The sequence below is a fragment of the Pezoporus flaviventris genome, unplaced genomic scaffold (genome assembly GCF_033815535.1).
Source record: "Pezoporus flaviventris isolate CSIRO_AGI_PZ_B2104156 unplaced genomic scaffold, CSIRO_AGI_Pfla_v1 ptg000073l, whole genome shotgun sequence".
Classification (NCBI taxonomy): Eukaryota; Metazoa; Chordata; class Aves; order Psittaciformes; family Psittacidae; genus Pezoporus; species Pezoporus flaviventris.
In genome coordinates this window covers 1810972-1828780 of record NW_026892621.1, presented here as the reverse complement: position 1 = coordinate 1828780, position 17809 = coordinate 1810972, and the positions used below count along the sequence as shown (strand labels likewise).

Here is a 17809-nt window from a genome sequence, read left to right as displayed (position 1 = left end):
ATGGTTTGGCTTCAAGCTGTGGTAAACTGAAGCTGGAGCTTTAAATACATATAACACTGACTCCAAAACCAAGGGAATTTAATGTCTGTCTTAGCACTGTTCATGTGCTTGAGCTGCTGCAGGCGTTTCCCAGGGTGAGTGGAGGTGAGCCTGGGCTCCCAACTTTCAGAACTACAAGGCTCAGGTTGGGTGATACACGGGAGGTCTCTGACACACCAGTCAGGCAGGTTAGGTGTGGGTTTGGTACGTGCATATGTGTCTTGGTGCAGATATTACGGCTTAATTAGGTGGTTTGTTGGCCTCTGCTTATGCTTTTCGCAGGCGTAGGGGGGTTATCTATCCCTCTGGGATAACACAAGGAAAAGGCTTGCAGTGAATCTGTTTCAGAGTCATGGAAGCAACAGGTTACTTTTGGCAATTAAAACTATCATATGAACGTTTTTAAACTCTTTCTTTCACTTCAAAGTTGCTCCTTATTATCAGGTGATATGTAAAAATCCCTGTCTTCTCCAAGATGTGGTTTTTGCAGCTGAAGGGTCACCATGGGTTAAAGCAGGCGCGTGCCCTGCCAATGCATTCAGCACTGTGGTGCTGATGAATTCTGGGTTCTGCTCAGAGTCTGCTCCACTCTCTTTATTTCTATTCTTTTACTTTAGCAACTGTTCTACTGAAATAGATAATCTCTGCAGGGCAGGCAGAGAGAACTAATATTGGATGCCGGTAGATGTATGAAAACATCTAATTTACCAGCAGGCAACTGGGTAATGATCAGTTGAGAATTACAAATTATCCACGTCATATATTTGTGGCGTGCTGTTGAAGAAAAGCCCAGCGTGTCTGACAAATCATATCCTGAAATTTATAATACTTTTCACATTTAACTGACTGGGGCAACCTTATGATTTACATCTTTGCTTTTTCTTTTTCATAGCGCACCCATAACATAGTCATAATGCGGAATGAAACTAATTCAATTTCTTTTTGACTTTGTAAATCATTTATGTACTTGGCTGTCATGTATTTGAATGTTAAAGTGGGCTTGAATATAGCAGAAAATAAATAGCTGAATCTCTAGTTAAGAAATTGAGTTTTAATGATATTAGAGCTTGTGTTGCCTTATTTGAATGTTTGGTCTTACATGCCTTACACTTGTCCCTTGCCTTGTATCATGAGCTAAGTATATTTTATGGGTCCTGGCATTGCTCTCAATGTCACCATATAGTGTTGTGACCATGTAAAACATACTCTGCTTGCTTTGACGGCAGCAGGAGCCCTTCCCAGTCTCAGGAGCAGGAAGTGGCTGAGCTGTAGCTCTTAGTCACAAGAGGTCTGTATGGACGTGCCAGAAGGACACACAGGCAGGGGCTGCCTCATTAGTACCATTCTGTAGCTAACAAGAAGAAAATGTTCTGTTGGCTACAACAGAGTGTGATTGCTTTCCCAAAGATCAGGATTTGCCATGGAGCTGTCATGCAGAGTCATTGAAAATACAGCCTGGAAAGATGTTTTGTTTCTTTTAAATACCAGGTTACCCAGCTTGGCACCACTAATGAATCTTGGGAAGCACAGCTTTGAAAAGCAATCCCTTACCCGCTCAACCACAACCAAGGAGGCTGCCTGGAGGGTGTTTGTTGCCTCCCAAGAAAAATAACTTTCTGCAGCCAGATCTTTCCTTGACATGTTTTTTGACCTGTAGCATCACTGGAAAACATCTGCAGAAAGTGTGAGGCAGTTTGCTGGCTCATCATCTCACCACAGAACCAGCTCTCCTCCACAGCAGCATCCTTGGTTTCCAAATTTAGCACGTGAGTTATTTTGGGTAGCGTGTGATTAACCTCAATTACTGTAGCTCAGATGGAATTCAAATAATGCCCCTTCTTTCAGAGTCATAAAGAAATGGAAATCTGAGGCTGTACATTTCCTACGCTTAATGAGGCAGCTCTGAGAGTTGCTTGCACGTGGGTGGTTGCGTGATGTATTTGTTCATGGAGAAATTAATGGGAGCAGCTCATCCCAAAAGGTGCTGGTGGTCCATGGCTCTGTGCTGGTTTTGGGATCAGAAATATAAAGATGAAGGCAGCAGGCTGTGCGGTGTGAATGAAACCTGGATGGCCATAGCAGAGATCCCTGAAGCTTCAGTGAATTTGGGTCACGGTCAGGACACTGTGTAATTTTCCTGCTTGAATAAAATCAGTAACAGAGACTTTCAAAAACTAATCAGGAATCTATTTTCTCTCAATCTCAGCTGTATTGAATGTCGGCTCTCTGGAAAATCATCAGTGGTGAAGCAATACGCAGATACACACCTGCACGTGTGCAGATCTACAAGAGGATGTATGAGAGAGAGGAGATGCAGGGTGAGCTGGCAAACAGCTGAGGAGATGCAGTAGAAAGCAATAGTTCTGGGAGAAAGCAGCATGTTTCAGTGCATCCAGGGAGCACTGACACAAGCTTATTGCTCATCAGGCTGAGCATTGAGACTTTTGCCATAGCTGTAACTTTCCAGGCTGCACTGCACCAGCCAAGCCTTTCTTCTGTCAAGCAGTTTGTCTCCAGAGGAGGATAAAACCCACGGAGGTGGTTAGTGCAACCCCAAGCCAGCAAATAATGCTCATTTATGTGTAGCAGTCAGTGGGAGAGCTGACCTGTGGCAATTGCAGTGGGAGAACTGACCTGTGGCTTGTGGCAATTGCGTTCACTGGTAGCCAGAAGGGGCTGGTACATTGAAAACAAAGGTGGCATTTGGATGGAGGAGTCAGCCTTCCCACCTGAAGTCACGTTTGCTGGAGGAGGTAAACAAAAGCTATGAGGTTTTGCTTGGTTTTGAGCCTCATGGATGGAGCAGTGCTGTGACCACCTCACTGCTGCATGTTTCTAGCCATGTGCAGTGGGCAGAATGACCCCAAAGGAAACTAAAGGGTGGTTGGAGTCTGGAAAGCAACTGTAAAATCTCCACCTCATTGCAGCAGCTACCAGTTCTTCAGGGGCTGGCTGGCTTTTGTGCTTTTTTGTTGTTCTGTAATTTATGTCTGCGTATTCCCACTAAAAAAATAACAAACCTGCCTTATGTCCTACTAATGGGAAACTGCAGCAGTCACTGTGCCTTTTTCACGTGTGCTGTAATTGCTTGCTTAACTGGCAAAACCAGCAGTTTTACCTTCAGAAGACATTTCAGGGCCAGGCAGATGCTGAACACTGAACCACGGGGTCCAGTGCCTTCTGTCTTTGTCTGGGTGGCAAGAGGGGCAGGGGGTATTTAGCTTGGTGATCTGGAGCTGCCATGCTCTGCCCCAGCACAGGGGGAATATGGCTTCCCAAGCACCAGCAAAGCGGTAGCTTCTGGAGGACACCAAGGGGTTCAGATAGTCACCATCAAGGCTGCTGTCACCCTGGCTCACAGGGCAAAGTGGGGTGAGGATGCTTAGCCCCAGGAGGCAGCTGGGCAGGCATCAAAACAGGGTCTGCAAAGCCCCTTGGTCATCTCTGCCTTGGGATGGTGAACATTGTGTGTGTCCTTTCTGGGGGCTCTGCTCCCTTTATTCTATACTTCATTGATAATGTGATAGACGTGGTCAGCCTGAAGAGCTGAGTTGTTCACAAAGGTACTGCATTGATTAATTTTTCACCTTGATTTGCCTTTTGTTTTTATACAGCTGGACAACCCAGACGAGCAAGCAGCACAGATCAGACGTGAGTTAGATGGACGTCTCCAAATGGCAGAGCAAATTGCCAAGGTAAAATAAGCCAATATATCTTCTGTATCAGTAAGCTCTTCATATAGAAGCACATAAGTAGTTTGATGCAACCCCCAGATCTTGTCCTTCTTTCATACATTTATTTTCCCAGTAATCACCAGTTAAAAACTAGCAGATCATGGAATCATATAATCGTGATTACAAACGACAGTTATTAACTGTGAACAAAAAAGCAAGCACAGATGAAGCTGATGTGGTATGCATTTCTTGGAATGTCCTGATGAGCTGGGATATTTTAGGTTCCTGCAAAATCCCTTACAAATACTCAACAGTGGAGAAGATATTGTCCTGAAGTACTCCAGTTAGATCTGCAAGTGCATGTCTAAGCCCTCTTGTCAAACTTCGATGCTAGGCAATGATGTGGGTGATGGCATATAGAAAGGAGACAGGAATTGCCCTAATGGCGTTTGTGCCATTTTCTGGGCTGCTGGGAGCCACACTTCCTTTCCTGTGGGTTGATGGACTATAGATGGAGAGTAACCTTGGATCCTTTTGACATCAGCATGGTTGAGATTTTATTCTCGCCTCTAATCAAATGCTGTGAGTCACCAATAAAGCCCTAATGGGGCTGAAGTCACTGGGAAAGATCTGCCTGGCTGCTCTTGGTAATCAAGAAACCATTTCTAGAAGGAAAGGGCTCTAATCAGAGAGATGAAGCTCAGGCTAAGGACCTGCTTTTCAGCAGCAGCAGTCCTAGCATTGATCTATGCCTGGTTTTATGAGGAAGGTCGTATCAGAGCTGTTTGCAACCGCACTGGTATGTGAAAAGTAGAGCACATTCATTTATGGTCAGGCGTCAGCAATGATGCTGGTAGTGCCTCACTAACGCTTCTCTTAAACAGTTACTGCTGCTGCGGCTTTGGGGAGGTGGGTTCTGGTTTTCCTCACTTAGCTGAAGAAAACAGTAAGTTGGCCAAGGTCCACGCGGCCAAACGATGGCACAGCAGCCCAGCTGCAGCTCCTTTCTTCAGCATTTGGCCCTTTGCCATTTCATTGTCAAGAAAACCTACAGTATTTTTTACGTGCAGCAGATATAAGCCACTGTGTGGAGCACGGCTGCTCTGGTTCTGAGATGGGTAGCCAGGCACTGGGTGCCAGAATGAGATTGCCTGGTTTTGTTGTTTCATTTTCTCTTTATGGCATGTGGGACAACAATATGCATGGTTCAGTGGCAGCCAGCAGAGGCTGCAGCTCCATGAATTATTCCTTGCAAACAGGAATGTGCCATTTCCATTCCTCCCTCAAGGATACTGAAAACAAACCGTGCTGCTGCTGGCCCCGTAAGAGACAGTGAGGGCAAAGAACTCGACACAACCTGACATTTCCCTGTGCAGAACTGAACCTTCAATATATAGCTGTGTATCTTGGAGGGTGGTTTAGAGTAAAAGTGATTTACCTGTGATCCGCTTGGCAGGTATTGATATTTAATCTCCTTCAAGTTACTGCTGCAGGCCTTCTCTCCAGAATGTCAGATCCTGCCAGCACATGCCTACAAGAAACCTTGTTCTTTCAAACCAGTGTATGCCATCTTTTGGAGGCATCCAAATGACCTTTTGAATCTATCTCTATATCCTCCTTTCCAGGCAAGACTGTTTTCCCTGCATAGGGCGGGTTTACAACTCAGCTCAGTGTTTTATCTCCAACTTGCAGCTTTTAATGCAGATTTGCTGCACAGGAGCTCATGACACCAGTGCTGAGGTGGCCATGCTGAGATTGCACAATAAAGGCAAATTAATGCCTCGTTGATAAATTAAGTCATTCACACTAGGACATTTGAACTTCAGAGGCACCAAAGGCTGTGGAGCCTAATGGAACCTAGGATTGCGGTGGTGCAGAACCAGTGCAAGCCCCGGTTCCGTCTCTCATGTGACCGTGCACAAGTCACTGTGCTCAGCAGCTTTCCTGCATGTGGACACCAGGGTACAGCTCCGAGTCCTTTTACCTCCTGCTGTGCCCAGGAGAGTGCAGCTCAGCGCAGTGCTGGTGCAGCGCTGGGCAGGGTCCCCCAGCGAGCCCCACTGTCAGAGCAGGTAAGCCCAGCCCTGGAGCCAGCCAGCCTGAGGGTCACGCTTGAAGTCCAGCAGATGTTTTAAAGCTGAATCTGAACAGGCTTTTCACTCTGCATGTTGTACTTTTCCAGCAGCTCAATGAGAGCAGCGCTATAGCTGAGAGCTTAGTGATGCCAAGTCAGAGGTCTGTTTTTCTCTGCAGTAGCCAGTGCTCTGCTTCCTGTGGTGCCTTGCCCCCTCCAGTCACCTGGCCTCAAGGGCAAAAAGGAGCGTGTGTAGGCAGCTAAATGAGACCTTGACACCAGAGCAACATGTCCATCTGGGGCAGGACTCGCTCTGCAGTCTCTTAACTCTGCTTCTCTCTGCACTTGTCCCCATTTCTGGTCCTCCCCCTGCTCCAAGTACACATGGAGGTGACCAACACCCTTTCCTGCTGTTGTCTGCATCTCTTTACTGTGTCTTTTTCTTCCCCCAGCAATATGTGCAGTCTGATGGGTACCTTGGGACCACACCTGGACCTATGCATTTCCATCTTCAGACCCGGTCCCAGTTAAATTGTTATGTGCCACTTCAAGCTACCTGGGTTTAGCCTTAGTATGAGAAGTTGCTGGTGGCACGCAGTGAAATGTCTCAGTCTTTGCTGCATGTCTGAAGAGGTTTGTGGAGGCAGCACCAAAACTGCAGTCCCTGGAGAGATGAATAGTAGCAGGGTAAAAAAGCAATAGTGTTTGAACATCATCGCTTCAGCAGTAGTTCTTAAAATCTTCCAAATAGTTGTTTCTGGGTTTTTTCTTTCTTAAAGGGTGGCTTACAGCTTACATAATGCATAGACAATAAAACAGACTGATTAGGTAGTTTATCTTGATGCCAGGTCCCATTTACACAAGGGAATTGCTACCCAAGGTTGGGACTGGGAACAAAAGACTGTATTTTAACTGCTTGGTGCAAGAGCTGTGCTTGTAACAGGTAAGCTATTGAGGACTGGTGCAAAACCTACTGCAGTGGGTTACTTTTTCAGCAGCCTGATGGCAGTCTTCTAGAAGAAACGTGACCTTGTTTTCTTCTCCAGCCTGCATCTTACAAGCTGTTTTTTACAATATTATGAATTGCCACTAAGATACTTTGACGTCAGCCTTGAGCTCTTTGGCTGCAGATGCTGCCTCGCTGTCATACTCCTTGTACAGCCTCTTGTAACCCACTGAGAGATGTTCAAACCCTGAGTGTATTCAGGGTATGAGCAGAGGTTTCAGAAGACTTAGGGCTGAGACTAGTGATCCTGTCAGAGCTGGAGCATGGACAGCATTTCAAAGCTGAGAACATACGTTGGAGAACATCACATTTTGCTCTCTCTGTTGCCTTTGGGTTTAATGTTTAAATGTCCTGTTTACAACAAGCAGCACTGGAGGGTCTCACAGTGAAAGAGTGTCTTGCTGGAGATAGACAAGGGCCCTGGCAAGTAGTGGAAAGTGTGTTTTACCCCTTCTTCCAGTTGGGACTACCATTCCTGCCCACACATTGTTGATTTTGCCTCCTTGGGCTCCTTTCACACCTAGAAAACTAATGGAGCAACTGCTCAGAAGTGTTTTTAAAAGAGCTGGCACATTTGGGAGACTGGAAAACAAGTCCCTAACTGTCAGCATCCTCCAAATCATTAGTAAATTGCTGTCAATCACAAAGTTCAGCTGAGATCTGGCCTGGAGTGTTTGTGATTGTGAATGCATAAAATATGAAGGCCATTTGCAGATAGAAAAAATCAAAGAAATACAAGTACATGCAAGAAACAGTAAAGCTGGATAAGTACCAGGTATTAATTCTACGGGAAGCTAATAATAATGTTTCTACATTACACAGGGGGAAGCTGTAATTTGTCATCTGGTTTGTGGGAGTTCCGCACTCACAAATCTCTCTGGAGATGCTCCTGGGGGATTCTGCTGGTGCAACAAGTAGTTGCTGGTTGTCACGACCATTCATTCTGTTGTTTTTGTTTCCAAATGCAAGGAGCGAAAGTTCCCGAAGTTTGTGTCCAAAGAGATGGAAAACATGTACATTGAGGAGCTGAAGTCGTCTGTCAACCTCCTGATGGCAAACCTAGAGAGCATGCCTGTGTCTAAAGGGGGCTCTGACTTCAAGCTGCAGAAGCTGAAACGTAGTCACAACACCTCAATAATTGACATGGGGGAAGAAAACGAGAACCAGCTTTCCAAGTCAGACGTCGTGTTGTCGTTCTCCCTGGAGGTAAGTGTGCAGTTTGTGGGAGTGAAAATCACAGCAGCCACCTTCTGCTTAGTTCAGACTTAGGTGGAAAGGGGTCAGTAGAAATAACTTTCTGATCTCGATGAGGAATGGTTCCTCAAGTTTTGCCTGTGGTCAAATACTCTGTACTCTCTGGTGTCCATCTTGTTGGAACAAACTATGTGTGATAAACCATCTGGCATTTCCTGCTCATGTATATCAGCTCAGAAATCTGCATCAGTAACTGTCCTCCTCATGCAGCTTGCTACTCAGTGTACCCCAGCAACCCTGAGCCTGTATTATTCCCTAAACCAGTAAAATAATGCAACACCATAAAGGTCAGTATATTTAATAGTCACTATTTCCCTGCAAGCCTTGCTTCCTCTTTGGAGAATTGTTCGAAACTGCTGGGGTTTGAGTGCACTCAACAGATTGGCTTGCAGCTTGTATGGAAATACTGCACTTTGCTGGCTTGCTCTTTGCTTGTGTTGAGCACTGACTTGCTACTCATGCTCTGTTGAGCAGGAGAAGAGCCCAGGGGAAGGCAGGGGGCTGCAAGGACCTGCTGTAACCTCCAACAGAGGCTGTCTGTGTTCTGGAAGCAGTGTTGCTGCAGTAGCTGTTTTCAGCCAACTCAATTGCTCTGCGCAGACGTATTTGCGGTCTAGGCAAGACATTTACTCCAAGGAGTCATCAGCACACCCGTACAGAATTGTTGTTGTCTGTCAGTGAGTGGGTTTATGTTACATTGTCAAAACAGCTACCAGGATGGGGTGAAAAACGTAGGATGCAGAAAAATCAGAAAATACTATTTTTGTGTAGTTTCCTAGTTGTTTCTCTTCCTAAGGGGTCTCCTGTTATATATACATCATGGCAATGCAAAACTCAACAGCACTGGCTGTGCCGTCGCAGAGTTTAATTCATGAGATGTCTGAAACCAGCTTTATAATATTCAGTTCAGTCTTATTTCAAAGTAGAACCCAGAGATGGTGCCTTCAACAGCAGCATCAAATAAAGCTTGACTTCTGAGTGTTCCCATACGGAGGAGCTATCACGAAGCAGCAGATCTCTGTTGCAAAAGCCAGTGCAGTGCGAATAGCTGTGCGTAAAGGGACTCCTCCTTACAATGGGATGTCTCAAACACTTTGCTCCAGCTGAACCCCATCTGGTGAGAAGCAGAAGCTTGGTGAAGGACTGACTTTAGGAGCTGACAGAACTGTGCAAGACAGCTTTATAGAGAATGTGTGCTCATCAGAGGGTTTGTGTTGCTCTGTGAGGCAGGGAAGGGGTGCTCAGTGCAAGGACAGATCAGAAGGCTTGAGGAGAGGAATTTTAACCCCCTGTGTGTATAGTTCACAGACAGCTGTAAGAAAACATGAACAGAAACTCCCATGGTGTTTCTTGAGGTACATGGTTAACAAGATTAGTCTCCTTTAAAAAAGAAACGGTAATTACCTGCGAGGAACTTTAGATGGTGATTTCTTAATAAGAAAGATTTCTTATAAGAAAGATGGAGACTTTTTACCAGGGTCTGTAGTGACAGGAAAAGGGGCAACAGTTTTAAACTGAATGAGGGTAGATTTAGGAAGAAAATGTTTATGATGAGGGTACTGAGGCACTGGCACAGGTTGCCCAGAGAAGCTGTGGCTGCCCCATCCCTGGCAGTGTCCAAGGCCAAGTTGGAGCAATCTGGTCTAGTGGAAGGTGTCCCTGTCCATGGCAGGGGGCTGGAACTGGATGAGCTTCAAAAGTCAAACCCGAACTATTCTATGATTAATCTTGAAAATAGGCTTTTGGCACAAGCTGAGTAACTGCTTTTTCTCTGGATTTCACGTATTAAGACACTTTTAGATGGGGCAGGGCCATGTCTATGAGGCCCATCTCCTGAAGCTTGGTACAGCCCTGGTAACCCAAGGGTTTCAACAAGCCTGTGCGTAGTCAGAGCAAGAACTCCCTGTCTCCATACAGGCCCAATGCTGGCTGTCCCTATGGGTTCAGCAGCCAGAGCAAGGTCAGAAGGAGGCTGCTCCTCTTACATTTCTCTTTCTTTACCCTGCAGGTTGTCATCATGGAGGTGCAGGGTCTGAAGTCGCTGGCCCCCAACCGCATTGTGTACTGCACCATGGAGGTTGAAGGTGGAGAGAAACTGCAGACTGACCAGGCTGAAGCCTCAAAGCCAACGTAAGTCTTGCTTTGCCTTTTGCTCTCTCCACCATGCTCCTCTCTGCACTGGCAGGTGGCCGCAGACTGGCTCCTGCATGGTGAGGCCAGAGGAGACTCTGAGAAGCAGAGGAGAAATGTGGCCTTCCATGTTTGCAGAGCATCGTCCTGTAACTGAGAATGGCACGTAAGCCCCAACTTGGGGGGGGAAGTGTTAATGACAGGCTTACGTCTATTGTAGCCATAGAGACATAAATTTGTGCCTATACGTAAGTACTTTGCTAAATAAGGATGGAGTTAAGCCTAGATAAATACTTGCCCGAGTGTCCATCTGAACTGGTGCCAGCAGGTGCTGGTGCATAATCTCATCCTCACTGTCAGGGTTTTGGAGGCCCTACAAGAAAGGGAACACATTCTGGCAGCCACAGCCAGAGGTGGGAGAGAGGAGCTGGGGAAAGCTTCAGGTCAATCAGAGCTTTATCTGAGGCTACTCTGCCCTAGTCCAGTGCAAGGTCAGAGTCTTGTTCTGCCCTCTTTGACCTGGTCCCCAGATATCCAGCCTTGACCCCTTACTTTGCTTTATTTATCTTACTCAGAAATTGTTATGAACCTGCTAGTAGTGATTGATCTTTGTTAATTTAGAAGGAGAAAATGATGAATGGCTTATTTCCCTTCCAATTTGTGGGGTTATTTAACTTTAAACACTGCCTGTATGGATTTGAGGCAGTTTTCCTCTGGTTCACTGCAGAGATTTCACACTTAAATGGAATTCTTGGTGAGCATACTCACAATGGAGGATTGTCAGGGTGATATGCAGCAGTGGGAGGCCATGCAGGTGGGGCTGCTGGGATATTCTCTCTTTGTTCCCCTACCCTGTTCCTTCGAGTGGCTGGTTCCCAAGTCTGTAGAAGGAGAGCCAACGGCACCAGGCTGCGTTACATGTGAGTGCACAAGCGCTGCAGGCACACAGTTCAAGACCAGCTGATGTAGGAAGGAGAGGAGAGCAGAGCTGAAGGCAGGCTGCCTTCCCTCTGTGGTTGTCCTCCTGCAGAGGCACAGAAACTGCTGATGCCTTGTGCCCTGCACTGTGCTGGAGGAGCAGGAATCTGCAGTAAGCGGTTTAAAAACAATATTCCCAATCAGGGAAAGTGCTGCAGCCTGGCTTACTTTTCAAAACACTGAAATCTGCTTCAGGGGAGGAAGTAGGAGAGCTGTGCTTGGAGGAAAATTTCCATAAGAACCTGCAATTGTCACTATTTTAAGTATTTTTATTGCATCAATGGAAAAAGCTGGGCTCTATTTAGGGAAAGTTACTACTACCCATACTGAAAACTGCGCTTCTGAGTTACGTGTGCTTGTTTAGCTTAGTCTGTTCATCCCACTGTTGCTCAGAGGGTCTGTCCTTTCTTACACAATCCTTCTTGCTGTCAGCTGTAGGACCCTTTATACAAGTGTTAGTTTGAAAATAATGGCTGCAGGAGTGAGCTCTTTAATTGAGTGGTTCTTTTTATTATAATGAAACGCAGAGTGTCTGGGCTTCAAGCCATCAGCCCTCGGGAAAATTCATCCAGTGCTGAATGCTGCAGTGTGATAGGAGTTATGCAAGTTCATCACACTCATACTCTCCCTCCACTGGCTTCCTATAGAGGTGCAGGTCAGGCTTGAATTCCTCTGGATTGCTCCAGCACTTGGGCTAATACCTATGGAAATGTCTTAGGGAGGGGTTAGGCTTTACAGCTTTATTCCTTGAGGGTCCTGGGACTTTCTACTTCTAAAACCAAAGATCACCCGAGGTAAAGCTCTGCAATAACCATCCACAGAAAACAGAGGCCATCACAGAAAGCTAACCTGGGCTCTGCATCCCTAATGGAAAAAGGCAATTTGCCAGACAGGGAAGGATTTCCAAAAGTGCTGGTCTAGGTTTATGAGAGATTTACCTGCCTTCTTCCATGGAGCAAAACCAGCAGTTTTTGACAGTAAGATGGTTGAAAGCATCTTAGTGACTTTGGAGCTTGAATCCTGTTTGTGGATGTTGAAGGAAGTTGGGCAGTAGGGGTAGCAGCTGTGTGTACCCAGCGATCAGTGTGAGGAGTGTGGCTCTTGGACAAGCGCTAAATACTGGTCTGCTATTTCTTCTCAGGCTCCAGGTTGGATTCCTGACATTTTAAGCCCGGTCCTTTCATGTGAGGATTATCTGCCTCAGCGCGGGTACAGGAGATGGCACAGTTCTAGAGAAAGCCAGACCTGAAATAGCAGGGGTTATTTCAGATCAGGCTCACAGCGTATTATTAGTAGTGCTTTTCATAAGTTGTGTAAGAAAAAGCCTTTGTATTATATCCCAACCCACAGATGCCTCTACAAAATATCCCAAATCCCAGTGTGAGCAGGATTTTGCTGCTTTTCGTGCTGTAACTGTGTTCTTGCAGATAACTGAGGGGTTTATACCCCCCCTTCCCTGATGCCTGCCCTCTGCCATGCACAGGGGTGAGGTGGCTCTGCGCATCCCCAACACTACATAATGCTGCTGCTTGCAGAGCCAGAGAATAGGGCTGCTCTAGGGTCTGGGAATAGCGCAGAAAGTCCAGCCACAGCACCACTGTCCTACATTCTCTAGAGGCTGCTGGTTATATTTAAACAGTGACCTGTGCTTGTAGCAGTGCTCTTGGGCTGTACCAGTGTTTCATCATCTTATCATAGCACCTTTCTCTGATGTGAGCAGAGCAAAAGAAATCAGAGAGACTCAGAGAATAGCAAGGTCCTACATGCCTTATGAATAAATGTTATATATTCACCTGGACATATTTCAGCATGCAAATAAGTCTCATTTTCACCTGGCTTATGGTAGTGAAAATCAAGTGTACCTGCAATGAGCTCAGCTGAACCATTTGGGTTAAAAGTAGTAAATATTTGGTGGGGGAAGTATCTGGCCAGCCTAAATGGGCATTTTGGCATGTCCAAGAAGGGTCGAAGTTGTGGGCCGCTCCTCTGGCTCTGGAAGTGTGTTCACTTTAAGGTTATGCAAAGCAGAGGTGCCTCTTTAGCCCTAATGCAAGGATTGAGTGGTAGCTCAGAGTATGAGAAGTGAGGAGGGAGCTTGTTATTTTTGAAGGAAAAAAAAATCACTCTTTATTGTCTGGGTTTTTTTCCATGCAGTTTTTCTTCAGGGCAGTGCTGGAGAGAGGACACTCAATGGGACTCAATGGTGCTCATCTGATTCCACGTCATTTTTTATGTTGTTTGTCATGACCAAGAGCTTGGGCATCATGCCCTCTTCATAAATTCACTCTTGGCAAAGTAATGTCTTTGGTAAACTTCTAAACCTTTCCATCTCTGTTCCCTTAGCTACCTCACTCTGAGACAGGAGTGCCCTGTCTTATCTTTGCTCTGATGCTGGTCCCTGAATTCCTTTCAAGGTGCTCTGACAGCTCAGCTCTTTATCTCTACTGGAACAGGCCGCCCAAGCTTTATCACCCAGCTCAGGTCTTCGTTTCAGATTGTGTGCCATATCCATCAGAGCCCACTGCCTGACCATGAAGAGGGACAGGAGCTCCATAGCATCCTTCCTCAGGTGCCATTCAGTCACTGTTTCCATCTGGGACATGGGCACTGAGCAGCAAAGGGAGAAGCCCTGTGGGAAGGGATGCTGGTGAGCAAGAATGCCCTCTCTTTGCAGAAGGGGAAAATCTGGTCTTTTCAGGAATCCCCTGCCTCCGGCACTGGAGTTGGAAGTGATGCTCAGTAGCTTTGCATAGAGTAGGAGCATGATAAGAGGATTTTGTTGCAGTCAGTGTTTTGCTGCCATGGTTAGCTGGGAGATGCTGTGAACACTTCACAATGGTAAAATGGGAAACGTCCTTTCGAGACACATAAATCAGAAATAAATACTCCATATGCTGTGGAGCTTATTTAACTCTACTCAACTAAAGGGGTTTATACTGATGCAAGAGCAGGGTTTAGCCAATAATTCATGTTGTGTAGCCCTCAGTTGGTGCTGTGTCTGGTAGGTCTTTTCCAGATGTACAGCTCTGCAGCCACAGAGGCTGACCACCCCTCCCAGCATTGGTTCTGGCTGCTGGGAGAGCCCTGTGGGCTCTGCAGACAGGAAGGAGAACCAGCTGCCTTGGACTTCCATGTGTCACTTCAGTGCTCTGAGCCCACACTACACTCAGAGCTGTCACTGTGTTTCAGAGATATCACTCCATGGCGAAGCTCAGACTGGAACATCATTCACATTCAGGTTTGCATGCTCAGATAACCCCTGTGTAAGCAAAATTCATGACACTGAGTAAAAAAAAACAAAGCAAAAGGAAATTTTAGGAGATAGCTGCTTTTTCTGCCTTTTTTTTCCTTCCTCCTTCCTCTTCTGGATAGCTTCAGCATTAAATATAATCTGTCTTAATTACCCAGACTGATTGGCTTGCCTTTCCAGTTGCGTGATTTCATTTCACAGCTCTGCAGATGTTTACAGCTCCTTTTCCTTAGTTGACCTCCAGGAGCCTTATAAATGTGTCAGAAGTAGGTGGACTGAGCCCTGGGTGCAGCTAAGATCAGACAGCATCACTTCTGAGATACAGCCCTTGCCCCTGGGGTAAGGGTCTGAGCAGAGGGTAAGTCTGCCCTGAGGGATCTCTTGGGGAAATGTCTTGAAGGAGTGATCTTCAGCTTTGTGCTCAGCAAGCTTGGTGTGGATGCTCTGAGCCCATGATGCTGCCAGCCTAAGAGGTGACAACGACAGGGACAGGAACTTCAGGGGATTTGCTTTCAGCCCCTCTGTCCAGGGATGAAGGGTACAAAGTGGTCTCTAAATCCCCTGCACAAGGTACAGAATCACAGAGTGGCTTGAGTTGGAAAGGGCCTTAAAGCTCTCCCAGTTCCAACTGTATGAGCCGTGGACAGGGACACCTTCCACTAAACCAGGTTGCTCCAAGCCCCATCCATCCCAACCTTGAACTGCCCCAACTGCCAGGGATGGGGCAGCCACAGCTTCTCTGGGCACCCTGTGCCAGCGCCTCACCAACTTCTTCCTTGCATCTAACCTAAATCTCCCCCATTTAAGTTTGAACCCACTACCTTTTGTCCTATCACTACAGTCCCTCATGAAGAGGGACTATTTAGTATGTCTAGGAGCCAGTTTTCTTATGAGATTGTGCATAGCCTTTGCGCCTGAAGGGTTCTGCCCTTAGTTCAGTCTGACCAGCTCTTCAAATCCCCTTTTGTGCATGTATTTCCATAATGGCACTGAGATTTATACTATGATGTTCCCATTTTTTGGAAGTGGAGGCTGTGGACAAGTCATTAAGCACAGCAAAAAATGCAGTAAAAAGTTATTACCCAGATGCAAGTGTGTGATCTATTATGGAAAGTCTTCATGCAAGTGCTTTAGTGGCCCTTTTAATTAGGAATTCAGAGCCTCTTCTGATGCTTCCTTATAGCTGCTCTGCAGTAGCTGTTCTAGCATGGATCAGCTGCTGCCCCAGGGTTAATGGGGGGCAAAGAATTTTCTTTAGATTAAGCAGCTGAATTTTATCCCAAAATAAAGACAAGGGCCCACAGAGATTCCCTCACCCCAAGTGTCACTCGGATGGCCACACTGCCGTGGTGCAATAGGGTGCAGATGTTGATCCCAGGTGTGGTCCTGCTCCCAAAGGCCCTAAGTTACAAATGTTACACTAGAAACTGTTGAAGAATGATGAAGGCTTGTTTTATAGCCTTACCTCTTGTAGTTGTGTTCTCTGGTACCAAGTAAGTGCAAGCTCTGACTGTGTTTTCCTCGACCTTTAGAGCAAACACAGCACTGCATTCGCATGGATTCTGTGTCTAGTAAGAGTTGAGCTTATGCACCTTCTCTTTTGCAGATGAATGTCTCTCTCTTCTTGCCAGCTGTCTAATTTCTTGACTGTTCTTGTGCACTTGGGAGTTACATATTCCTGTGATAGCGCATACATTCACATTTAAGTATTCCAGAAGGCGTGATGATGCCCAAGGCGATTTTTGTTGACACCCGTCTGCTTCATCACTCCTATGCATACAACCTTAACATGGGATGGTACAGACCAAAATGACATTGAAATGAGATTGAGATTCAGTGATCTGAATTAGTGCTAAATTAGGAGGAGGACTGCAAAACAGAAGTCCTGGGATATATTCAGTCTTTTTCTTTAATGCTCATGGTTGGTGTTTGATAAACAAAGTTAAGCCATGCTTTAGTGCAAGTTCTACACATCACTTGCTGAGAGAAAGGTGGGGATGAGACATGTGAAAAGTGCCCAGTTGTTGGTTTATTTAAGTGTTGTGCAAGTAGTGCACATTATTATTTAATGAGGGGTATTGCTATTGCAGGTTCCAAAGCAGCATATGGAGGTAAAGAGCTTCCTTTAAAGAGCAGGTTCTGTGGCTGAACAGAGCTCTGGGAGAGGTTTAATGGGAAAGCCAGCCTTGACAGCGATTTCTCAACATTCTAGTTGTCCTTTCTGTGAAATTAAGGCAGAGAGGCCTGTTGCCTTTGTGAATGTGCAAGGTCTCCCAGTGAACAGCACTAAAAAAGAGCTATGTACTGTTGTCAGTACATGGGTGAGGAGGACAAGGCGTGCTTATGGGGGGAGGAGATTGTGAATGTGGCTGGAGTGCAGAGACACGGCAGCATTTTCTTGAACCCCTTCCAGAGCAACTCTTGAGCTGTTTCACATTGAAAAAGGTGTTGTAGGCAAATGAAGCTGAGAGTGTCTCCGGCAGTTCCCACTCCATGGCTTAGAGGAGGTGAGAAGGGGGATCCCAGCAGCTGCACACAGCTGTGGGATCCATCAGGATGTGGGAAGAGGGCTTACCAGCCCCAGATGGTTGCTGAAGGAAGGATGAAGTCCTGCAAGCCAGGGGCTGCTCAGCCTTGCCACCATTGTCAGGCCAGAGATGTGAAATGCGTGTCTAGGGATGGATCTCCCATGGGAACAAAGGATGTGGTGTTAACAGTTTTGCTCTAGCTCTTCTCAGTGGCTGTGTGGACCAGTGGCTGGCTTGGTCCTTACTTTGGTTTTCCTGTCCATGAAAGCAGGGCAGTGCTTCTGTTTCACAGCAGAGAGGATGCTGATGGCTCAATGGCTGGTTGGGCATCATCTGCTGGAAGTGCGCACCCATCCCCACTGACCCAGGAGATGCCAGGGTGATCTTTGTTTCTAGCCTTAAGAAGTTAGGCAAGACAAACCCCATCCCAAGGGTCTCTCTGGATCTGGGCTTCCTGTCCTGGATCCTGGCTTAGAAGAATATAGGACAGCAAAAATGTGAGTGGTGGCACAAAAAAAAAGTGACAGTCTCACACCCCTTGTTCCCCTCTTTAGCTGATTTTGGAAGATACCTTGTGCCCTCTTCTGCTCTATTTGCATTTAGGAAGTATTTTACTGCTCTCCTCTACTGAATTTATAAAGGAAGGTCTGGACTGTGTTTGCACAATACCAGTAGCCTGTATTTTCAAGCAGAGAATACCTGTCTGATTTTTCCAGGGTCTGTTCTTGTGAGACACAAGTTGTCTGCAAAGCTGTCAGTGCATTGTCTATGGCCTTATTAAGTCTAAATCATAACCAAGCCTTTAACTAGCTGCAGTTATATTTTTACCAGCATGGTAACATTTGATAGAAGTGATTAACCATGTCTGAATTAAAT

General features: G+C 46.2%; 1 protein-coding gene across 7 annotated transcripts in view; it reads left to right on the top strand.

Moving 5' to 3' along the window:
- CADPS (calcium dependent secretion activator) overlaps positions 1-17809 on the top strand; it is a 211788-nt gene that overhangs the window by 71000 nt on the left and 122979 nt on the right. For all 7 annotated transcript variants that reach the window (XM_061472882.1, XM_061472881.1, XM_061472883.1 and 4 more), the window contains exons 4-6: positions 3654-3734; positions 7763-7999; positions 10056-10177. In XM_061472882.1, the coding sequence (XP_061328866.1) occupies positions 3654-3734; positions 7763-7999; positions 10056-10177 (440 nt within the window). The remainder of the gene's footprint in view (positions 1-3653; positions 3735-7762; positions 8000-10055; positions 10178-17809) is intronic.